Below are 25455 nucleotides of genomic sequence, written 5' to 3' on the forward strand. Positions count from 1 at the left end.
GTTGGATAAGTGCATAAAATCTACTTGATACTGAAAGTGAGAAATTTAATGTAAGTTTTATAGCTTCCATTCTGAATGCCAATTCTAAACAGATATAAGTTTGTTAAGTTGTATAAAATTTGGGTCTCATTGATTTTGGTGTGTTACACTTTGTATTTATTTGCAAGCATTTTAATAATAAATTCTATTTTTTTTTCAATGTGTAGGTTATAACTTAAGATGGGTGACTCACTGTGTCCCAGGGACCCTGAGAAGGAGGGGAGGGATTATGCCTGATGCATCTTTGTACTCCTATCTTAGTGCTTAGTGCATACTAGGCTATGAAACATGAGGTGGACGGACAGCAGGATGGTAAACAGGTAGACAGAGGAGCAAGTAAGAGCTTTGGTGTCACAGTGGCTAATAATGATTTAGAGCTAAGTTTGCCCACCTGAACTTTGTAACTGTGGGCAAATCATTTAACTAAGGATGGGAATACCAGAACACATTTCCTAGCGCCCTGGTGAAGATTGGATCATCTGGTCCATTCGGATCACTACGCAACCACACAGTATACTCGACTAGACTACTATAATGTGCCAGCTAGGAACAAACCTGCCAACTTTGGTGAGTCTCAGTAGTGCTGAGGAAATACATGGTTTTTACCTCAGGAGTGTTGTGGAGACGGAGGGACTAGAGTTGTCTGTACAGATGGGGTAGAAACTGGACTCAGGGCGCTAAATGAAGAAGCAAAGGAATGGTCTTTCTTGATCCAGAAGATGGAACAACATCCTTAAAACAGCAAAACCTATCTCCCAACCAGAACCACTCATCAGACAATCTGAGTGCGGCCAAGACAATAAATATTCACCACCTTAGTGTTTCTGTGTTTTCAGAGATGCCAGAGTGACCATTATCCCCACGGAGGAGGGGATGGGCATCCACACCCTGGCTTTTATCCCCTAACAGATCTCTTTAGAGAGGAGCACCCCCATTCAAGTTGGATCTAAAAGCCAAAGGCCCCACAACAGCTACCCAGTGGCCTGCGAAGCCTCAGCAGCCATGGTAAGGTGGCACGGGGAGCCAAAGCTGACACTCCAAATTACAATCTAATAGCTTACTGTGCTTCCCTCGCACACAGCAGCAAAGGTTACCGTGCAATTATGTGTCGCTACACACAAATGACAGAGCAGTTACGGTTACTTTACCAATTACAGGGAAATTGCTCCCACTCTGCAGAGACTGGCACTCTGAAAACTCTATCATCTCCACACAGGGGATCGAAGAGGCTGCCAGCGTCCTTCCTCCAGCAGTGTCCCCTGGCTCTGGGACAGAATCACAAGGCAGCCACTTGAGGAGCCCAGACCAGAGAAGCGCTGGAAGCAGAGCTGGGAAACTGTAGGAGTTCTCCTTCAGTTCCTTAGAATCACCTTCCAACCCCAGGTCCAGGGATCATCTCTTAAGGATTCAGCCATCATGCTGACAGCCATGCCAGTCCATCGTGAAGATAATAAGGCAGGAGGTGGGTTGGCACCTGATCCTGATGATGCCCTGTGCCAGCTGGCAGGCCCGTGGTCCACTCCTCACAGCCCCTTCCCTGCCACAGAGAGATGCTCTCCCTAGCCCCCAGTTGCCTCACCTTTACCAGAACTCTAGTGAACCCTTATTACGGAAAGGTCAGAATTAGGCCAGACCTCAGTAGTCCAAAGGCAGTGCTAACGAGCCAGGGGTCATCAGGTCCAGACCCCTGTGGGCCAATTAGCTGAGCTCTGGGATAGTCTTTTCCATAGCCACAGGCTGCCCCTCTCACTCCAGGCATCCAGTGCTTACAAATAGCCCACACTGGCCCAGAAATGCAGGTCAGGTGAGCCAGTGTGATGGATGGATGCAGCCGACCACTCTGGCCATGGGCATACCTGCCAGACAGCTCTGGATCCCAGGAAGGAAAATGAAAGGCCAGACCAGGTTCTTCTACACCTGCTCTGAGGATAGCAAACAGAAGAGTCCAAATGCCTGGCAACAAACCAGTCCTTCTTCCCTTCCTGGGTCAGGGAGTATTGCCCAGCCTCACAGGTGAAGTTCTGAGTACCTCTACAGCATGTTTTGGTCCTGAGACATCACCCTGCCCATTAAATGAGGGAGGAAAACAGCCCAAATGCCTAGTGTGGGGTTGTCTGAGGCTCTGCTGGTGTTCCTTGGTCCAGAGGAGCTCCTCACTTTGCACAATGGGGAAACTGGGGCTTCTGGGAAAACAATGCTGCCGACAAATCTTCATCTGCCAATTTGCTTCTGGGTATTTATAGAAGACCAAGTATTAAAGGAAGTCCCAGGAACATGAAGATGCAAAAGTCTCAGTTGCTGTCCCCCAAATTGTTCTTCTCCAGCGGAGACACAGACCTAAGCTATATTTAGACAAGTTGTTGGGATCCTGTTTCAGGCGTCCCTGGAGAGAATGCGGGCAAGGCCACCAGCTACTGTGGAAACAGATAGTAACTCTGTCCAGAGGTGATTTGGTCTCTGCGTCATGTTCCTTGGCTTAGAACACAGCATGCCACCATTGTTTTATACTATTCCAGTGAAGAAAGTAAGGTCACCAGGCCAGATCAACCCATTTTACAGGAAATAAAATCAAGACATGGATAAGGCTGCCCTAGTAGCCTCTGAAGTTACAGGAAAAACAGAAGTCTAAATTTCCAGTCTAGAAGGAGAAAACAAATAAACAAACAACAACAAAACCTCAGGTGTCCAGCACATTAATTGGCAACAGCCTTAGAGTAGGTGTCTTCCAGACTCAGGGAAAAGAGAGGCCATAGCTTAAGGAGGGGACTTCTGCCCTCTGCCACTTCCAGAGCCTGGACACAACCAAACCTCCCCTCATGAGTAGGTCCCAAGTCAATCATCAAACTCCAAATACTCCTCTCTTGTGTCCCTATGTTCCAAAGGAAGTGGGAGTGGAAGCTTTGCAAAGAAATACAAGACCTGAGGAAAAGGTGAGACTTGTGTGAGCCAAGGCACCTCAGGACAGAAGACCTTTGGAATTCATCATCCTCACAAGCCGTAGATCTCCTTGCATTAATTAAAACTAAACACACACACACACACACACACACACACACACACACACACCAGGAGCTGCCCATAGCCAGCCTCAGTGAATAGAGCATGGGGGATTTCTTTTTAAGGCAGGTATTGATCAGATAAGCTGTAATAGCTCATGTCTAAATACAGACTCGATTGTGAAGCCCGGCAGTACAGGCTGATAATCATCACCCACTTATTAGGAACCATATCTCAAATATGGCTGCTGACCCCTCAGGTGCTCATAAATGCACCAGGGCCTGCAGCGCAGAGAGCATGGGCCCCTAGAGAGAAGGCTGTGTATGCTCCACTCTGTCTCCACAGGGGTAAACAGAGAGGACTCTCGGGAGCCTAGAAAGAACTCCAGGAGACTATCGTAGGCTTTGGTTTCGCCTTGTTAAGAAGTGATCATTTTTATAACACACACACACACACACACACACACACACACATATGCCTCCAGTCCTTTGATGACTTTCCTGATCTGTATATCTTCCCCTTTCTCCCTCATAATTCCTAACCCTCTCTGTAAGCTCTCTTGAGACTCTCACTGCCTTGAACTCGCAGACGGAAGCCAGAGAAGCACTGTTACAGGTGAATCTTGCCCCTGAACCCAGGCTGTGAGCATAGAGAGCAGAAACGGGAGTGGGGGACCACCGCCGTCCACTTAGTTACTAATGCACTATCTCAGAGTGATTCTTTATTGTGTCCTTTTCAAAGGGACTGTAGGGAAAATGAGTGTGTACAGAGGAGGGGAGGGGGAGCCAGCAAGCAACAGCCACAATAACCTAGTTAGACAAATATGTTATTGAAGGGGCTTAGTAGAAAGTGTCTCAGGGCTGGAAAAACAACCCAGCAAATTGTAGCCAAGGTTCCCAAGAACCAAGAGCCCTGCTTTCAGGCATCTCATAAAGGAGGGGAGGGGGCAAAATATCAGGACAGAAGAAGGCCAATTGTGTCCAAGGAGCTCTGTGGGGAGTTGGGGCAGCTTCCAAAGCTCCCATACCTATAGAGCAATGGGAGTCATAAACAAAGGCAGTGTTTCTTTGTATACTCATTTTGAAATCTCTGTGTATTTGGGGATCCACTATGGCCCAATGTCAACAGATATTTAAAGAGTCCTTTGCTAGTCATGATAACAAACTAGCCTTCTAACAGGGAACTAAGGCCAGTCATTTCTGCTGTATTTCCAGGAGAGGACCATTAATCCCAGCTTGCTTTCTGCAAGCCAGGCCACAACCAACAGCAAGTGTTTGCCATGCACCCTCCAAGGGGTTGCTGAGCAGAGCTATTGGAGAGCTCAGTCAGGATCCTGGGGGCTGGACCCATGACCTTCTCCTCATTAGCCCAGCTGCTGAGGGCCCCAGGTTCCTTCCTCTGACAAGCAGCCAGGACCTGGCACAGTGGAGGTCTGCACAGGCCATAGCTATGGGCCAGCTTGGAAAGAGAATCAGGACACTGCAGGTGGCAACTAGGCTGGAAGCAAACCCAGTGGCCCCAGCTGGACCCCTGGGGACTCCCAGAGAAGTTTCTCAGCCTTGGGAGCAATACCACTCTGGAAGCTTTCCTCCCCTTCCAGACCTTAGCTTTACACGCCCCTAGCAGCTGCCTGTCAAAGATAGATAAATCCCACACGGCCCACCCATCCATCCCCAGCTCTTGCTCTCCCTCCCAGAGTTTAAGGCAGGCAGCCACAGCCACCACTCGAACTATAATTGAAGTGAGGAATGCCACGATTATTAAGTTTGTGTGTTTCCTGGCGGGTACAGGGAAGCAGTGGCCCTGCTCGCCAGGCTGAATTATGGGGTAGGTCATTCCCTTGTTAGTGGGAATAAATTTTATTAGCCCCACTCATGTTGCTGCGTATCTTCCTCTCTTGCTCCTCGGGCCCGTGTGTCTGGGTAATGTCGCCTGCATGCAGAATAAATCAGCAGAACAGATCCCATTATATTTTGGAACACTGACAGAGAGACACAGTAATGGCGTGGAGCACGATACTGGCTCTCTTTGCACTCGCGCAGACCCGAGTGTGTGTATGGGGAGAGCATATGAGGGCAGACTCACCAGGAAGAGGGATCTAACCGGACAGACAGAATGAGGAGAGCGACCTTGGTTGCTCCTTTCTTCTCTAACTTGGTTAATGAAATAAGAGCAGTTGCCAATGCGTGGATATGTGATCTTTCCCTTTGGCCTTGCAAACATTAAAGGACATCGGAAACATAAGAGCAGCAAGACTGTGGCTCAAAAGGTGTCTCCTTCTAGTACATTCTCTGAGCATTCATTCCGTGTACATGGAGAAAGGAAGGCAGGCCAACCAACAAGTACATCGTGGGACTGAGAAGCTGTATGAAACCTCAGTTAGGCCGAGCCCACAACTCTCCAAGGAAGATACTGATGGCGAAGACTCAGCAACTCATCATGTGGACAGTATAACCAGAGCGAGTGAGTGAGTGCAGGGTGGGGCTGAGCTCATTCGTATTCGTGGAGTGGTTCTGCGCCTTTCCTTACCTCCTAATAATGTCTGTGTGCTTCTTTTCTGCTCCTTATTAAACAGATATCGTCTCACTAGCTCCTTCTTTAGCATAAAATTAGAGCAGAAGAGAAACTGTTTGCTGGGCCCTATGATAGCTCGTGAGCTGGCTGAGACCCAAAGGTCCAGACTCCCTGGCGGGCATCCCTGCCAAGACACTGCCCTGTGTAGATGAAAAGAATTAAAGGGAACTCCACATCTGGAGTGATCAGTGACAAGATGTCCAGCCTCCCATTCAGGCTGTGCTATGCCATAGCAAATGAGGTTGGTGCGCTCATACATACATGTACGTGTGTAGACTCATGAGAAAGGACTTTCGCTATGTTCACTGCTGAAAATAGTGTGTGAGCAGGAGGAGGAACAAGCCACAAAGAAAGGCCAGGAGGTGATGAGGTACAGGGAGCCGGGTTTAGAACAAGACGTGGAGAAATCAGACAGCAACAGAGAGACATCAACCAGAGGGGAGACACGTAGGCGGAGGCCGCCTGCTCATTTCCTGGCCACACAGACTCCCGAAATGATCACACAGAAGGTGTGTGCACATGTGAGCATATGTAATAGCGTGGGTGATATTGGGCTGAAGTGACGTCTCAGCATGGGGAGGTTCCATGTCCTGAATCCACAACTTGGGAACTTACATGCTGAGTCTCTTGAATCTGCCAGTGTTAAAACCCAGTGTGTCTGATTCTTAGGTTCTGCAGCCACCCCACCCCCACCCCAACTGACTCGCTGGACAGGGAATGGCATTCTGGGGGAACACATTCAGCCTGGGGCCAACCTCAGACTTCCTCCCACTAGATCTAGCTCATCCCTCTAGGTCTCAGCCATCATCACATGATCCCAAAAGACATTTGACCCAGATGAGACTTCTACTGGAAACCCTGCTGACCAAGATGGGTAAGACAGGTGAGTGGCTCTATGGATGTCTTCATGGGAGCTACATTGAAGGAAGACAGAGGAGAGTTCTCTCTTGGAGTTGTCTTAAAACAGGCATCCAAGTCTTAAATAAGGGAGACTGTGGTATTCAAAGGGCTTGTAAGGAGTGAGGGTTCAGGTTGGGTTGGGGGATACTTGCAATATGTGCACCTATTGGGACTGTGGAACTCCATGAACTTGGGTAGGGAAGAGAAGGAATTCCTGGACCAAAAGAGAGTAAGTGCCAAGCAAAGAGAGAAACCCTTGCCTCTCACCATAACAGGAAACAAGCCCGTGTAGTCAGAGCCCAGCTTCCTGCTGACAGGGAAATGAAAACAGCCCAAGCAAACCGGCTGAGACTGGCCTGGGACAGCTGCCTGGCCATTCCGGATGCTCGCTTTATGGAGTTCAGGATCTCAGGCGCCAGGCAAACCTGAGTGACCATCTAGGCCAGGACACAAGGTCAACTTGAGTTTAAGGGGATGACCCTGTCTTCTCCCTAGGACTACCTGCTGTGTCTGGGAAACAAATGAATCAGACAGTGTATAGGGATGGGGTTGTCCTTCATATCACTGATGTATGTTTTTGGGCAGGAAGTGAAAATGAAGCTGGTCCTTGTACCCATGGGACTGGCAAGATCAGTGAGTAAACCTTTGAGACATATGGGAGCTTGGCCTAGCCATGGTTCTTCCAGATGGACCTCTGGAGTCGTGGGAGATTTCTCTAGGCTGCTTTTACTGGAGAGTTCCACTTGTACCCAACACTCAGGGCCCAGAATCGCACGTGCCTTGTTCTGCCCGGATGGTCCTTGCAGGAACCTGCCTAACCAGACACTGTCTATCTTGCACTGGGACATGCCATGGGACAAACAGTGGGCTGTGCATGTAGACACACAGTATGTGCTCCTGTTCTCTTGTTCAACTGAGGTAAGTACTTGACTTTCCCCCTGGAGAATGTTTCTCACAGGACTACTCCTTCTCTGCCAAATTTACCCACCTTACACTGCGACACTGCAGTGGGTCAGGACAGTTGAGCGCTCCAGGGGTGCAGCAGGCTTGAGGTGCTATTTGCTCCTCCCCTGGAGCCAGAAAGGATGACCGCCTCTTCTGTGGTCCTATAGGACTCCGGGGATAATAAAAGGGGAGTGAGGCACCTTGCACACTGGCAGGGCAAGGCTGTACAGATGTGTGGTGGCCATCGCTCCCTACTCCCAGTTCTGAGGGCCTCACAGGTGATAGGCAGTCTCTCTAAATAAGAGTTCCCACCCCATGGACCCAGTTTTTCTATTGAAAGGTCACTCTGAGGTCAAAGCTCACAGGAAAGAAGAAGTGATTTGCATCCACTCTGTGTGAGCCTCCCATTATCAGCTCCAGGCCGTGCTGCCTGCTGTCCATCTTCACTCCTTAGCTGGTTTCAAACTCAGACTTCAGGAAAGGGAGTGATAGACACTCGCTTGACCACAACCTTTGTCCCATCTACAGGCTATAGTGACCGACTTCCCTTCCGCATTCCTGGAGACTGAGGTCATTCCTTGATTTTGGCCAGTCTGTTGCCTAAGACATTCCCAGGACTTAGAATGTTTCTCTCCTCATTGGCTTACTCAGAGGCAGAGCCTAGGGCTTGTGTGAGGAACCCCAGCAAGCTGAAGAGGGAGAGGAATGTAGGTGATCAAATCTAGGACAGCCCCTAGACTCGTGGAGGACACAGATCTTGGGCTCACAACAGTGTATTCCCGGGAGCAGGCTGCCTACTCCATGTTAGAGCTGTTGTGTCTCTGTGGGAAAGGCTGGCCTTCACAGAGTCCTAGCACAAGATAAAAATACTAGGCTATGGGCCCACTATGGAGGCCTAGAGTTATGTGTGACTGAGAGTTACGAGGAACCTTTAAAGCAGGCTACAAGATAGAGTTGGATAGTGTGAAGCTACAGAAATAGAAATGAAAGTAAAGTGGTTAGAACTCTTAGATGGTAGTAACAAACTGGTCTCAGGCTTGTCTTTAGGCCCTTGAGTCCCAGCACAACCTGAGATGCCTGACAGGTCTTTCTAGGCCTCCTATGCCCTCATGAGATTCTTCCAGCCATATGCAGACTCTACAGCTCTTGTAACTGGATGCTTTCTCCATTTGGGACCCAGGGAAAGAACGGCGGCTCAAGAGCAAAGCTGAGGGCTATTCCCATCCCTACAAACACCTAGAGATGCTTTGCTGGCTCCCACAGTATCCCTATCCAACACAGCTCAGGGATTCATGCCCGCAAGTGCTCCTGTGTTCTCAGTCACTCAGATGAGACCACTCCTGGTTGTTCTCTGGCCATCTCTCTGATAGGAATGTGGCCAGCCTGCTGGCCCATGAAAAGCAGAAGCATCATTGAGTTCTCTGAGAGTTGCAGTCAGAAGGTTCTGGACTCACGATTCAATACCTTTCCCATCAAGCAGTTCCCTGGAAGCCCCATAGCACAGTAACCTGAGTCACACAGACATCCTCTGCCTCCTCCACACACACCTGCCACTATATACAGCCAGAGGGAATTCTCGGACCTAGTGGGGTAGGCAAGTGATTCAGGGTCAGGCTACTTTCCGCTCGGAGTTCAAGGAAGGAATTTGGGATGCAGGAAATGGAAGGGCCATATAAGCTTAACAATACCTTACAGGATTAGAACAAAGGGTGTAATCAAAATGAGTCTGGACAACCTCTTTGAAAGGTCCTGAAGTTATAACCACGGTAAAAGCCCTAGGACCCCCACTCTTCAAAACAAAGAAAAAGGTAAAGGAACCTCTTAAGCTCTAGCCTCCTTCTGCTATTTCCTACTGGAAAGAGAACCCATGGGGCAAATCTGGCTGTGATGGTTAGCTTTATGTCAATTTGACACAAGCTACAGTGATTTGATGTGAAGAACCCTCAGTTGAGAAAGTGACTGTGTAAGATTTGTCTGTGAACAAGTGTGTAGTGCCTTATCTTGGTTGATGATTGATATGAGAGGGCCCCGCCCACTGTGGGCAGGGCCCCTTCTTGGCTGGTGGTCTTGGGTGCTGTAAAAGAAAGTCAGCTGAGCAAGTCAATAACAGCACTCCTCCATGGCCTTGGCAGCAGCTCTTGCCTCCAGTTTCTACCCTGGCTTCACTTGGGGCTGGACTGTGATATGGCATTGTAAGTTTAAACAAACCCTTTTTGCCTCCAACTTACTTTTGGTTATGGGGTTTATTATAGTAATAGAAACCCTAACTCAGACACCATCTGAGATTTCGTTTTTACTTTACAGACCCCAAGGGAGCTCCCGATTGAGAGGCAAAGGAGAATTCCAAAGTTCATCTTGTCCGTTCTCTGCCTTTAAACTGGAAGAAACAACAGCACAGGGGATGGGTCAGGGGAAAACAGGTTGCCAGCGGACCTGACCCTGGGGGCCGTGTTGCAGTCTGGCCTGGCTGGGGCTGACATTGTGCTGTATGGGACACGTGTGGTCTGAGCTGAGTCCAGATGAATTGTAACGAGAGAGCCTGAGAGAAGTAACGTGGGGACTGAGCAAATCAAAGGAAGCTGGTACTGTGCATTAAAAGCTGTTCTGGCCCTTTTTAGACTGGCTGGGAGACAGCCCTAGCCCTGTGCAGTTTCTGGCCTCCTCCTCTCTATTCTCAGCCCTGAACTTGCCTCTAACTTGAAAGGGCTAATTAAAGCCAAAAGAGAAAAAAAAAAAAATCAAAAGCCTGTTATCTGGCTCCATTACTCTCCGTCCTGCATTGCTCTGTCTCTCGGTGCTGTGCCCCCTCTGTTCTCTCCCAGAATGCCACGCAGTGTTAGGGCCTACTGCTCGACAGGCCCCGTGGTGAGCTTGGCTTTTGTATTGCTGCAGGAGCAAGAGCAGGGTAGATACCTGTTCGTGCTGCCAGGTGGACTGTTATTCCCAATAGCCAAGCCCAAAACAATTTTGGGCGCGTTTCCTATAAGAAACTGTCAGACATTACTAAACCTTCTGATCTCTGGAGAACTCCCTGCTGAGGAAGCAGGCCTGGCTTCCATGTCATCTACTGGCATGATCAATTATGCACATGGGTGTGTAAGGGCATTGTGGAGACATTTATTGCATGTATCCAAGTGTGTCGGGGTACTCAAACGTAACAGGAAGATTTAACCAAGGTACCATGGATTAGAGTTAACCCCCTCCCACTTGCAGATTTAGATTCAATTGCCTGTTAACTGTAGTAAGTGGTTCTGGGATAATGGGGCTGGGAAGGAGGTTGGTGGCTGAAGAACTTGTTATACAGGTGTGAGCCCTGAGTTTAGGTCCACAGAAGCCCATGTAAACACTGAATGCCCACCCACCTATAATTCCAGTCTTGGAAAGCTGAAACAGGGGGATCCCCTGAGTGAGCTGGCTCTGTCTCAAAGAATAAGCTGGAAGAATAATTGAGAATGATTACCACATCAGCCTGGGGGCTACACATACATTGTATCCGCACACTTATGCCCATCCTCCACAAAATATTAAAAGAAAATAAGGTAGGATATTTAAGAGGTGGTTAATGAGAGGATTCATTTTTGTTTTGTTTTGAGACAGGTTTCTCTGTGTAGCACTGGGTGTCCTGGAACTCACTCTGTAAACCATGCTGGCCTACAGAGTGAACTCAGAGAGTCATGTGTTTCTGCCTCCTGGGTGCTGGGATTAAAGGTGTGCATCACCACTCCCAGCTTGAATCAATTACTTTATTGTGGGTTAAGGATGCGACCAGTCACCTCTTACTCTCTTTCTCTTGCCTTCCCTTCGTCCTCTTACTCTGCTATGATACAGGGTCCTCTACAAATTCAAACATTTGATTGTAGACTACGGCAACCTCCAGAACTATGTGAAATAAATTTCTGCTCATGATTGGTGGCCCAGTCTTGGTGCTCCACTGTAGAACTATGAGGGTTCTCTAATAGTCTTCTCTATACTTGTCTTCTACTGCTTCCCCCCACTGGTCTATGTTTAAATGTGTGATACACACACACAAGCACCGGTGTGCACACACACACAAGCGCACACACGCGCACACACACGCACACACAAACGCACGCGCGCGCGCGCGCGCACACACACACACACAGAGCACGGCACACACAGCACAAATATAGTTCACCACTGACTCCCTACATTTAGGAACCGTTCACGATCCCCCAAATGCTTAACAGTCCCATAGGCCCTCTTGACAAGATCAGTGGCTACCCAAAATGAATGGCTCCAGGATGCTTGCTTTGCATTCTCTTCCTGAAAGACTGTAATCTGTAAGCAGAAATAAACCCTTTCCTCCCCAAGTTGTTTTTACTTGTGGTCTTGGTCATAGTCATAGAGACTTTGCTATAAGACAGACGCCTCTTCCACGGTGCTATGAACACATAGATGTTTAATAAATATGCGTGATCTCTTCCTATCCCCCTCTACTCTCATTTGTCATTCATAAAGATATGCATGGAGCTAAAATAAAACCACCGTTCTCTGAAATCCCATGTCCACCTCAAATGCAACATGACTTCTCATGTGATCACTTTCCTTTCCTGAATCTTCCATTGTTTTCTCTAAGCTGCTCCACCGGGCCCAAATGCAATGAACATCAAGTGTACATTTTTTCCACCCATTCCCAGCCCTGGTTCTCAAAGCCAGCAAGGGGAAAGAGAACAGAACCAGGTGCCAATAGGAAACCTGCAGTTTAGCTCTTATGGACTCTTTCATACCAAGGATGTTCGGCAGGTGAAAGCTCAAATCAATAAGACCCAAGATGGAGACCCATCAAAACTCCATGGAGACTATAAAGCTGGGGTCCTTATTGCCCACACCCCACTTTCCGGGCCCATAGGATAAGATCCCCTTTGACTCACCGCACTGCTGCAAGGGATGTCCTTCACCTTGAGCCAGGCCAGGTCCAGTGTTCCCTCGCCTCGGTAACAGGACTGCAGGCGCTCCTTGATGCGGTCATTGATCTGTTTCAAGATGAAGATACACAGGGCCGACTCATCCAGAGATTTCATCTTCCGCTTCTGGCCCTTGGAGAAGACAGTGAAGAGGAGGTCAGCATCCGGACGGACTCCCAGGGTCCGGCCCAGCACAGCACCAGCCTTAGACAGGTAGGCAGCCTGCAGCAAGCGATACTCCACCCCATTGCGCTCACAGCCAATGGGCACCTCCACATAGGAGTTGAAGGCTGTGTCCTCTTTGCAAAGCCTCACGAGCTTGGACGTGTACACTTGCTCCTTTGTCGTGGAGCCCGGGGGAGACACCATCTCTGGCTGAAGGGTCAAAAAGTAGACAAAGTTGCCACTGCTGAAACCATAGACATAGTAGATGTCAAAGTCGGGGATGACAGTGAAGGTGTCGGAAGGGATCTTGATCATAGAGGCCACAAATTCGTCATGGAAAACAAAAGCAAACATGCCGTCTGCCTCGGAGTTCTTAGTCAGCTTGCGGCTAGAGATGGTAGGAAAATATTCAGGCTTGCCATCCACTGCGGTGGCAATAAAGAGTTTATCATCCAAATTGCTGTAGGAGACAATCACCCCAAAGACCGAGCCACTCTCGTTAACCCCCGAGAGGTAGTGTTCCTTCTTGTGGAAGGGCTCTCCCAACTTGAAGAGGTCCTCCAGCCTGAGGAGCTTGCAGATACCTTGGTACAAGCTCCCACACGCAATCAGCCTGTTTTCCTTGTAGTCTATAAGTAGCATTTTGTTGACATTATTGGTGCTGGCCAGGGGTTCGTTGCAGGTCTGAACAATACGAGGTGGGTAACACTTGGGGTTGTCTTCGTCTGGCCCTGTCTGATGAGTCACCAAGACCTTGAGGTCACTCGAGAGCTTGTAGATCCTGTTGACAGCCCCCAAGTAAATGTGTCCTGTCCTCTCATCCACCACAAGGTGATTGAAGCCCTCAGTGGGCTCCCCTCGGAATGTGACGAAAGACCGCTTCTGAGACAGCTGGGGGGGCTGCCGTGAAAGCAGAGTAGAAGAGCCCATCCCTACCACCAGGAGGTGGGACAACAGGCAAGTCCAGTTCCAGGGCATGGTTTTCATCTCAGAGCGAGGTCCTGTCCACACAGCAGCAACCAGCACAGGCTTCCCTCTGGAGGGCCAGGACTCAGCAGCGCAGTCTCCCCTAGGAAAGAGAGAAGATTAAAAACGTGAATGGACCATGACAGGGCTCTGTGGTGCCTACAGATCTTCTGGATTTAGTACAAACATGGAACCAGCGTGTTCCGGGAAAGCCAGAGGCCTGTGGCTCCAGACCCCAGGGTAGGTGCATGAGATGGTTATATTGGGGTGGCAGTCCTCTTGGTGGTGGCAGTCCTAGTATACCTTATCAATAATAATGATGGGTCATAATGGTGATGAGGATGGTAGCGGTGATGCTGATAAGAAACAACACTGCCTGCTGAGTGCCTGGTTTTACACTATTCTATGGCCAGCACATCTGGATATTGTCTCATTTCATCTTAGTAACCCTTCTGTGGTATCTTCCAACTGCCCTTCTAGAGCTAAGGTCTGCATTTACCTGTGATCACAGAGTTGACACATGTGGACCCTATGTCAGTGGGTTCCCTGGTACTGGTCCCAAATTAGGGATCCAAGGGAACAGCATCAATAAAGGCTAGAGGAGGAGCCATCTCCATCTGCACTGGGTTCTTCCTCTGTCTCCCTGTACAGTAGACCATCCCCTGCCTACTTCATCAGGCCTAAGAGAGCAACAGTGATCTCATTGTTACTAATTAAAGGCAGCTCTAAGCCAGGCTGTGGTGGTGCACACTTTTAATCCCACAGTCAGAAGACAAAAGCAGGAAGTTCTCTGTGAATTCGAGGCCAGCCTGGTCTACAGAGCTAGTTCCAGGACAGTCAGGACTAGAAAAACCATGCCTCAAAAGGAAGAAGAAGAAGAAAAAGAAGAAGAAGAAGAGAAAGAGGAAGAGGAAGAAAAGAGAAAAGAAAAACCAGCACTATTCCCCAAAGGAACCAGTCTTTCATGAATATTCTTATTAATTTCTGCCCAAAAGACCAAATCTGCATGTCTTGTTTCCTGCCAGAGCTTTAACTTCTGCCAACAGAAGCCTGTGGTCACTTTACACCACACTTTATGCTAAGGAATGTGATCTTAGGGGACTTTTGTGGCTTGTACCACCAAAAACGGGAAAGGTGGCTGAAGGAGTCCATAGTTGGCCTTAGCCGTCTCATTTGATCCCAGGCTCTCACAGCAAGGGCTGGGCTCCACCTCCTATTGTCCACAACAGAATTGCTAAGCCACCCATTATAACTGCTGTCCCTGGCCCACTTTGCCCTTTGTACCTCCTCCTTCAGATGGTACAGGGAAGTTACACTAAAAGCTTACATCCTCCATCCCTTCAAGTTGCAGTGGCCACCAGCCCACCCTGGGAACACTTTCCAGCTCTGGGCTCTCCTGTTATTTTAATGAGGTCTATCTTAGCTGCGTCCTATGGTGGGGACTCCTCTGACTCCTATGATTTTTCCTTTGAAAGGAGAGAAAAGGGGCTTTCAGAAACCAGGGTCCAACAAACAAATAACTAATCATCTCCAGGGCACACAATTGCCATCCATCCTAGCTCTTGCCTTCATTTCTATTCAATACACTTTCTACATGTGTTTCTGGGAGAAAGCACCACATTTCTCCCAGCTTGGCTGACAGAAGGGCCAGAATCACCAATATCTTATTTAGGGGCATCTCAGCTTTCCCCTAAGCTCCTGAAAAAAAAAATGAGGTTATGGGATGAAGTAAATTGTTAAAGTCATAGAAGTCACCCCAGCTGGATACCCAGAGAATAAGAAGAAAATAATAAAGCTTTACGTTGTCAGTCAACATCCTAAGAAAAAGCACCTCAAGAAGACATGAGAGAAAGAAGCCTCTAGCCGATGGGAACACTACCCTAACAGGAGTCCTGTAAATAAAGGGCCTCTGTTTATCTACCGACCGGTTCAAGAGTGTACTCAGTGCATGTGCAACTCAGGTAAGATATTGTAGGACTCGGGCCTGCTGTCAACTTGCTGCCCATCCGGGTGACAACCACTAGAACCTACTTACTGCATGAGATGTGTGACATATGGCAGCACGCTTTAGGCATTCTTACTTGAGGAGAAGGAACAAGGATTGCAGAAACCTTGGCAGCAGAGCTGAGCCCAGCATTGAACTTAGAGAAGACACGCAAAGCTGGAAGAGCAGTGCCTTCTTGGGAGAGTATCCACAATGGAAGCCGCCAACCAGGGTGTGGACGAGGAAGCCTCAGCACAGAGAACACAGCTCAGGAAAGAATCGGGAAGAGGGTATGGCAGAAGAGAGAAAGCTATGAGCCCTGGAAGGATATCACTGAGAAGCCAAGGCTACAGTGCATAGAGCTGGGGAAAGAGGACAAACTTTAGAAAAAGCTAAGAGAAGTCCCCCATCCCCCTTTGCTGGAGGAGTGATTGGAGCTGAGCATTGGTGAGATCCAGGAGCCAAATAGGTTCTGACCTAAACAGAGTGCATCCATACCACCAAAGCCCTGCCCAGCACCCAGTGGAGGCTCAACAACTATTTCTTGACTGGGGGAAAGAGGGGCCGGATGCAGACAGGAACAGCAATGTTTGTACAGCCCTGGCTATATCCCAGGTCCCATAGAAGGAAAATGCTTTCCTCTGAATTAGCTCATAGGATCAGGATGGCTGTCCCTGAAGCAAGATGGCTTTACCTAGTCTGCAGATGAAGTAGTGAGTCCTTCAAAGATATGTGGCCAATGAGGGGCAAGAGTTAGGGATAAGATCCACTGCAAAGTCCATATACTTTCTAGAAATGCATCATTCCAGGACCCAGAATATGGAGTCCTTGAAATTTAATTTAGTAAGTCCCAAACACAGTGGTCCCAGGATGTCACCTATCAAACCAAGAGAAATGGAAGTTCCTGTGATAGGCAGGGCACTCCTTCCTGCTCATAAAACAGTAGGAATCTCAGGACAAGCGATGAGGCGAAGACAGTTCCTCTTGAACTATCTTTCCAAATCCAAGGAGCAGAGAAGATCCTAAAAATTTGCTTTCTCAACTAGGCAATCTGATTTAATGTTGCTCACATCCCTGATTTCAGAGGCAATGGCGGTGATATCGGAAGGGGCCAAGTGGGATGAGAGGTGAAGATGAAGGTGGGGGGAGCTAGCTCAGTTGGTAAAGTGCTTGCCACGCACATGTGAGAACTTGAATTTGATCCCTGGACACCACGTTGGAAAGCCAAGCGTGCCAGCATCTGTTTATAATCCCAGTCCTGGGGAGGAGAAGACAGGCAAATTCCCAAAACTCCTCGGCCGGCCAGCTTGATACAATCAATGAGTTCTAGGCTAGCGAGAGACTCCATCTCAAAAAAATACTACTAAGGAAGGATCCCAAGGCTGAGCTCTAATCTCTACATGTATGTGCAGAGATACACATGCACTAGAACATGTATGTATACCCTAGCCCACACATGTACACAAACACAATATAACTAAAAGATGGCACTGGGGGACAGCACACACCACTGATTCCCCTTTGGTACTCTTGCTACCACATTTGGCCTCTTCTACCCCCAACATCTGCTCCCCAGGCTTAGAAAGTGGCAGCTATTCGGGCACCATATGCTCTGCTGGCTAACAGGGCTCTCACTGCAGCTCTGCCAACAGCCAAATTCCAGTGGGACTGGTATACTCGCTGGAAGACATAGGCAGGTTGGGGCACAGCCGCCAGTCCTTTGGGAGGGAGCGCTCAGCAGACCCTGTATCAGAGCATGCCACGTGCCTGACATTTGGCTCACCTTACTGTACACACTCACAGGCCCACAGCCAATCCACAGCTCCCTAGTCCGCTCCAGGAGAGACAAAGAGGGCCATGATCATGATTTTCTGGGCAGGCAGGGGCCACAGTTCACTCGCCGTCTTCTATTAGGTACCAAAATGAAACACAGTTATGCATCTCAAACACTTATCACTCTCATCTGGGGATGGTGAAATCATCGCTCCTGGAGGAGCAGGGGAGCACACAGAAACGGTAACATATGATGGGTATAAATGGCCTCTCTTTCCCCCCCCCCCCAAAAAATGATTGATTAGGAAACAAAGAGAAATGGAAAAGGAAGCAGTTTGGCCAAGCACGTGGGCACCAGGTGGCTCAATGAAGACCCCACTGTGGGCCTGGCTAATGCCAGTCTCCCCACCCCAAAAGGGCAGAGTCACTAGCCCCCTCTTACCCAGGGTCATCTAAGGTTATTCTGACCTCATGAAATTGCAAATTTGGAACTTCCAAAGGGTGGAAGTGTTTTTGCCCGGGCATCAACCCACATAAGTACTGTCTTTAGCCCAAGAATGCCTTACCCCAATTTTTGATCCATCTATCACTTCTTATTCAAATATCCATTTAGGTGATTTTAAAATAAAAAAAAAAAGCAAATCACTCCCAAGGTTCCCAAAGGGTTTCCTGAACCAGGCAGGGTGAGCAGGACAGAGGACAGGACACCCACAGACCAAATCAAACCTAAACACCCTGTCACCCCCCTCCCCTTCATGAAATCAGACTTTAATTCTGAGTAGTCTCGGGGGAGAGGGAACTCATTTTTAGAAGCTGATCATCATTTTGATTAAAGCAGTTGGGACTGCCTTTGTTTTACATGGCAAGTTTTGAAGAGCTCAAACTAATTTTCATGAAGTGCTACCGTCCTCTCAGATTCCTGAGTGGCAGAAAGAAAGTTATTACAGAGCGGTTTAAAATAGCAATTAGCTCACCAAATTCCTTCACAGTTTGTGCGTTGTCTTCGTGTACATTACCTCGTTCTGACTTTATTGTTCACCGTGACTCTCGGGCTCTCACTGAATGTGATCTCAGAGTGTTACAGAATAAGAATGGCTGAGGCCATCTAGTAACCCAAGGGGCACATACAAAGAAGATGAAGGCTCTTCTTTGTATGTCATAAGAGAACAGAAATAATCAGAGGTGCCCGAATCCCAGCTCATGTTAAATAGATGTCTATGTGATGTGCACGGCACCATTTGGGTATCTGTCCTGCCCAGATAATACATGAGCCAAAAGGCTGTCCCCTTTCCATAAGCTAGCTCAGGTTAAGTTTTCTGGAATCATTAATGAAACAAGTTTGTTTTCTATTGCTGGGATGAAATATCATGACCAAATTCAATCTGGGGAGGAAAGGGTTTATTTCAGTTTTTGACTCCACATCATAGTATGTTATTGATAGAAGTCAGGGCAAGAACTCTAACAGGACAGGAACCTGGAGGCAAGAGTTGATGGCCTGCTAAGATATGGTTTGCTCAGCCTGCTTTCTTATTTAACTCAAGAGCACCTGCCCAGGGGTGGCACTGTCCACTCTGGGCACTCCCACATCAACCTTTCATCAATAAAATGCCCTACATGCTTCCCCCCAGGCCAGTGTGGTGGGAGCACTGGGCCAATGTGAGTCCCTCATCCTAATTGAATGTAGCTTGTGTCAAGTTGACAAAACTCACCAGGGCAAATCCTAAGCCGCACAGAGAGACATCTGAAAGCATCTATCACCACCTCCTCTCTACCAGACTGTTCTACAGTGAGGTTAAGTAAGCAGCCTAATAGATTTGCCCCCTGTCCACGGTGATTGACTAGAGTTCTATAAGTGCCGATGCATTGTCCCAAGTAAGATTTGGGGGTCATTATGGGTGTAATGACTTTCACAACCACACATTGTTTCCCCCATCTTCAGCCTGTACCCACAAACCTCCCAAGGTTTCCACCTGTTCGTGGCTTTCAAGTCTGGAATTTAATTCACTTCTCAAATGATGCTATCTCTTACCCAGGGAGACTTTAAGATGCCCTGATCACGTGTGAGTACAGGAATCAGCGCCCACCAGAGATCACAGAAACAAGCTGTTAAATTTGTCCAGCTATGTTGTACTTTCTAATATCTGTAGTCCCTTAAAAATAAGGATAGGGGTTGGCAAAATGACTTACCAAATAAGTATCTGCCACTAAGCTGATGACCCTAGTTGATCCCTAGGTCCCACATGATGGGAAAGAATAGACATTTGCAAATTGTCCTCTGATCTCCACATGGCACAACACAGAATAAATAAATATGTGTAATTAATTGTTAAATAATAAAGATTATAGGGGTTTTTCATCACTGAATATCTCCAGTTCTAAGGCTAGATCCTGAGACACAGGAAGTGTGTAATAAATGTTTGAGTATGAAGGAAAGAAGGGAAAAAGTGGATGACTCTCATGGCAGAGTATATGAGATGGCAGTGGGAATCACCTATGGCTAAAATTCAATTTAAATCTCGATGTTGTACCAACAAGGTCAAAAAGGGTCTGGATTGACAAAGTTGATTTTCCCTGCCTAATCAAGAGCTTATAAATACTTAAAATACTCAATTTTGTCCTTTTAAAACGTGAGTACAAATGCATCTGAGAAGCAACACCTTCCATACATGATTTGCAAGGAGATCAGCAGTTCACCAGCTGAAATATTGTCACGAGTCACCTTGGGCCTACAAATTAAACTTGCCCTTCTGCAATCAAGAAATCCAGAGCAGTCAAGGACAGGAGCAGGGCCTGAGAAAGTTGCACTGGGGGAAACAGCGCAGTAGATAGAAGTTGCTAGAAGCCAGCATGCATAGACTCATTCATCTAACTACTATTTTTTTCCTAGCAAGTGATTGCTAATTGATGATATGGCATGAGAGGAATTCGGGACTGGGACCAAAGGGTAGATCCCCTAGAGCAGGCCATAACGTCCCTGCTCTCCAGTGCCTAGGGGTCTCCTAGAGAGCCTCTAGCTGTCCCCTGGAGAAGTGTGCAGAAGTCTACTTCCTCAGCCCTCCTCAGAAGCCAGGGACTCCACCATGTCCTTTAGTCCTGCAGACAGTGCCATGCCCAGGAAACTGCAACACCCCAGCATGTAGGAAGGTCATGAACAGAGAGCTAACTTTGGTGAAGCTCTTAGTTAGGACCAGGAAGCAGCCTTTGCAAGTTTGGGTATTATGATGCCAAAGGGGAGTCAGGAGTCAATACACAATGGCTCTCTCCACTCCAAGCCTAGCTGGGAAGATTTAAAAACATGGAATTCTCCAGGGAAGCACAACTGAGCAGCAACTTCAGTTCTGAAGTTCCTGAACTTCCTGATGGGCAACTTCTTTCTAGTTTGAAGAAGTAAGCTGGTCAAGAATTGGGGTTCAGACCCCACTGCTGAAGACTAGTGTCGATCTGGCTGCTGTTTCTCATCCCAGCTGTCCAGCACAGCTTATATGAAAGCCTTTGCCAGCCATCCTGCTCCCAGGGTTGTTTTCCACCCTCAGAGACTGGCAATGGCCTCTGGATGCACAGAAATGGAGGGACAGCATGGAACAGCCACCATCCTGAAACTGTAGGAAACTGTTGTAAGAGATGGTGGACATTTGACTCTCATAAGAGAACCACTTGTCCTGTGTGTGAGGCTTAGGACTTATATAGCTGAGTACTTTTCATCTAGGAGAAGCCCTCCAGCCTTAGACTCACAGTCCAGCTCCTTTTGCTTGTTTTGAGCCGCATGGGATAGTCTTAAGGCTGCGAACTCACTTTGAAGACCTTGTCTCCTCTCACAGGCAAAGGAAGAAGCTGAGCGTTCATGTTGATGCTAGTAGCATTTCCTGAAGCCTCTTCTCTCTGAGCCACCAAGAATCAGACCACTGCAGACACCAGGGACAGCTGCCCTCACAGGCCATGGTCTGACCATTTGTCTTGATGCCTCGGTTTCCCCATCTGTAAACTGGTAATCGGGTAGGAAAGAGCATGCCCAAGTTGCTCTTCTGATAAACCACAGGAGAAGTGAGAAAGTTCAGACTTCCCAGACCACAGGTTGTCACAGATTTTAGGAGGGGTCCCCAGAACACATTTTTAGGGGTGCCAGGCAGAGCTGCATGACGGTAGTGCCTGCAGCAACCAGGAGCGTTTCATACGGCTGACCGTAAAGTCGCTCTCTTATTGAGATGCTGCACCTTTCTTAAGTTGGCTTCCCAGCTAGCTACCCAACCTAAATGGTGGGCATCTCTGGCATGCCAACCATGCTTTAATCCTGCAGCCTGCCCTCAGAGAACTCGGAGTCCTCTTCTATCAAGTGGGCCCACTCACTATCCCTAGAGCTTACGATTTTCTCTTTCAAGAGAAGGGATCAGGGGGAAGGACACATGTCATGTGTTTTGTGTTGCTCTATTTCAATACCCAGGGAGTATGTCTTTGCTTTTTTTTTTTTTTTTTTTTGGCCCCTGGAGCTGTGTAGAACAGTTAGTTGGTGGTAGAGTATGGACAGGAGATCTGTAAGCCTGGGCCCCTCCACCGCATCCCCACAGGTCTAATATAAAGCTTCACGTAAGCTAATTCTGCCCCATCTCTTCCCCTTCCCTTGACAAGTAAGAAAGAGGCAGACATTCCCATCCTCGCACAGGTACAAAATTTCTAACTAGACTTTCATTTTCTTTTGTGAGTGTGTGTGTGTGTGTGTGTGTGTGTGTTACTGGGGACTGAGTACAGAGACATATCAATACATGTCAATCAAGTGTTCTGTGACCAAGTTACATTGCAGGCCCTGAAATAGACTTTCCTAACTCAAGAAGGTTGTCAGGGTTGGAAACAATAAAAATAAATGCAGGGTTTTAGGAAATCAAAGCTGAGAGTCTATATTCCTGGGGACTGAGTATCTGTCTCTCCAGCTACCACCCCTGAAATGGCCATTGCCCATCCATCCCCAACAGTCTTCATGCAGAGAACCCAAAGCCCCACCAACAGCAGAGCCATAGAGGAGCAGTTGACTTGAGGCACACTTTGCCAGATGATGGTGCCTCCACTGTTCCCCAAAGTCTAGTGGTCTCCCTCACATGCCTTCCTCGTCCCCCTCCTCTATCTATCTCTTCCTTTTTCAACCCTAGAGGAAATCAGGAAGTGAACAGTTGTCTGCCCTGTCGGTCTATACTCATGTGATTAGTGCTATTTAATTCCAAGACGAGGCAAAGCTCATAAAACACAGAACGTGTTTCAGCTGTGTGCCGCGAATCCTGGCAGAAACTCCCACTGCAGCCGGAAGCTGAGTGAAGTTATATTTGCTCCCTAAAAAGATAAATAAATTCAGAATGGAGGCGACAAACTTTTGAAACCAGGGACTGCTACTACCTGGCAGTAGGCAAAGGAGAAAGAACAAGGGATTCTGGTCCCTAAAGTTTGGAAACCATTTCCATCGCCGTGACAACAATGACTGTTGAAAACATTTCCTATTGGTTAAGTAATGCCAGCATAATTAAGGTCACTCTGGACTCACCCTCTGCTCACTCTCAAGCACTGATGCGTGCTTTAAGACACTGTCCTCAGCCACTGGATGAGAAAACATCATGACTCTCCCGTGTACTGGGCACACACGCGAGTCAGATCCGTAAGCAGAAAGCTACAGCTTCTAGCAGCGACTCCAGCTGAACTAGCGTGTTCCTATGTCCCCCTGCTATTCCCCTGTCAACCGCACAGTGCTGACACCTCCCTGCACTTCAGGATTTATCCCAGCCACACATGGGGCAAGCAGCAGAAAACAGTGTCTTCTGTCCTGCTACCATGGAACTCAGGCTGGTTCTGTGTGGTGTCTTCTGGGAAGACATAAGAAGCATTTCTGTACCTGACGTAAAAAGGGAGAGGCAGATCACAGAGAGGAATTCATCAAATTCAGTTTAGTGAATGCCCAGGGCTACTTACTAGTGCACAGGTGACTCACTGGCAACTCCACTGCTACAAATACCACCGCAGACAACTGTTTACCCTTCCCATAGTGGCAAATGGAACTCAGAGGTGAGACTTCATGAGGACCTTGTGGGCCTCCCTATGCTAGGGAGGGATGTCAATAGACCAGATCTCATATATTCATCACAGCTGCTCTGCTCCAAGGCCATGATGCTCATGTCCAACCCAATGGGAATAGCCATGGCATTCTATCAGGGAGCATCATCACTGGAAGGGCAGCGTAGTCCAGACCTCTGATGTTTCCAATGTTCCCAGTATACTGGTCCTCTCCTGCAACATCCCTGTGAACAGACTGTATCCTTCCCCTTTTCAAGGTGACAAGAATTCAGAATTTAAAAAGGGCCCAGAGCAAGGTCAGGCGCATCAGAACAATATTGGATGCTGCTAATACCCTCTTTCAGGATCTGCTCAGAGCCATGGCAGTGGAGGGGCACAGAGGGTTGAGACTGCTGCAAAGCCCAGGAGGCCATTATTTCCAGTAACCCCGAGTCTGCTGTGCACGTAAGTCATAGATGGGAACACAGTATCCTTTGCAGAGAAGTGCCTGCCAGTTCACTTCCCCCTCACATGGTCCCAGAGTCTACCCGCATCATCACCACCACCTCTCATGAGCATAACACCCAAGTGCATGGAACACTCATGGTGCCCAAAGCTGGGGACTGAGCCTCAGAGAAGCTCATCAGCTTCCCATATGTCTCGGTTAGGATTTCTATTGCTAGGATAAAACATGACTGAAAGCAGTGTACAACTCTCAGGACACTCCATCACTGAGGGAAGTCAAGACGTTCAAGGCAGGAACCTGGGGCCAGAAACTGAAGCAGAGATCATGGACAAATGCCACTTACTGACTTAATCCCCATGGCTTGATTAACCTGCTTTCTTATACAACTGAGGAATATCCACCTAGGGGTGGCATCACCCACAATGTGCTGGGCCTTCCACATCCATCACTAATGAATAAAATGCCTCCCAGGCCTACCCACAGGTCAGTCTTATGGAGGTATATTCTCAGTGGAGACTCCATCTTCCCAAACAACTCTCACTTGTGTCCAGGCGACATAAAACTGACCAACACACCATATTAATGCTTCTGCTGATTCTGTTTTTCCCTATGGTACAAAGCTTCCATCAGAGTCATCTCTGGAGACTGTATACCAAAAGTAGGAGTGGAAATGAGTCTTGAAGTCCCAGACAACTATATATAGTTGGCCATGTTAGCATACTGAAAACCTGTTAATGTATTATTACGTTGACAGTCATTGGTGTTTGCGTGTCGTGGAACCTGTTAGGGAAGTTTGGGGGAAGACATCAGATGAGGTATGTCAAAGTCAACCAGCAAGTAAGACAGATGTCTCGTGTCTATTTGAGCATTTGTTTAATAACATATATGCAGCCCTCTACAATGTATACCAGTAGCCTGCCTTTAAAGAGTGAAGCCATGGACGGGACAACAATGCCTTTGATCCTATTAAACATATTAATTAAAAGACAGAACTGGGGACATAGCTTAAAGGTAGCATCCTTGCCTAGCAAATGCAAGGCTCTGGGTTCCATCGCCATAACTATATACATACGTGTGCATTCACACATGCTTAAGGGGAAACAATAAACAAAATAGCTGGGTTTAGATAATATTAACACAAAAGGAAAAGGAGCAGGAATATTCCCTAAAGATAAAACAGTACAGGTAGCGGGGGATGGAGTCTTAATAAGTCAAACGATCTCCACAAGATGAGGGACTGATAACCAGGGGTAACTGCCATACAAAGATTTGGGGGGCTGTCTTCTAGGTCAATGAAAAAGTAATCGCAAAGACCATGGAAAAGGAAAAGCCCACTAAGGAAAAAGCAGAAGGCAGAAGACCGGAAACCATGGACTAAGCATCTAAGCATGGAAGGGTGACTGGGAAGCCCAAGAGGAAGGGAGCAGATACTGAAGGGCACTGAACCATGGAGGGGAGTTTGTGTTTATCATAAATAGCATGAGAAGGCCAAGAAGGGGCAGAGCAAGGGAGCGGCCTGGCCAGGCGTGGGACTGGCTGTCAGCCTGGCTGTGATGTTCAGATGGGATTGGCTGGAAGAGGAGACCTGCAGGTTTTCAGTGAGGGGTGCTAGCAGACCTAAACCAGAGGGCATGGCAGAAAATGAAACATGGTTGTTCCAATGTGCTTTCTGGTAAGTTTCGAGAGGAGAGGAA

The 25455-nt window shown here is 48.0% G+C and overlaps 1 protein-coding gene across 5 annotated transcripts in view; it reads right to left on the minus strand.

The window, feature by feature from the left end:
* Positions 1-25455, minus strand: part of Plxna4 (plexin A4) — a 450745-nt gene that overhangs the window by 368147 nt on the left and 57143 nt on the right. For all 5 annotated transcript variants that reach the window (XM_050147953.1, XM_050147954.1, XM_050147955.1 and 2 more), the window contains one exon: positions 12348-13614. In XM_050147953.1, coding sequence (XP_050003910.1) covers positions 12348-13532 — 1185 coding nt within the window. In that variant the 5' untranslated portion in view covers positions 13533-13614. The remainder of the gene's footprint in view (positions 1-12347; positions 13615-25455) is intronic.

The sequence above is a fragment of the Alexandromys fortis genome, unplaced genomic scaffold, assembly GCF_014885135.2.
Source record: "Alexandromys fortis isolate MF-2015 unplaced genomic scaffold, M_Fortis_MF-2015_v1.1 scaffold_57, whole genome shotgun sequence".
In the NCBI taxonomy this organism is placed as follows: Eukaryota; Metazoa; Chordata; class Mammalia; order Rodentia; family Cricetidae; genus Alexandromys; species Alexandromys fortis.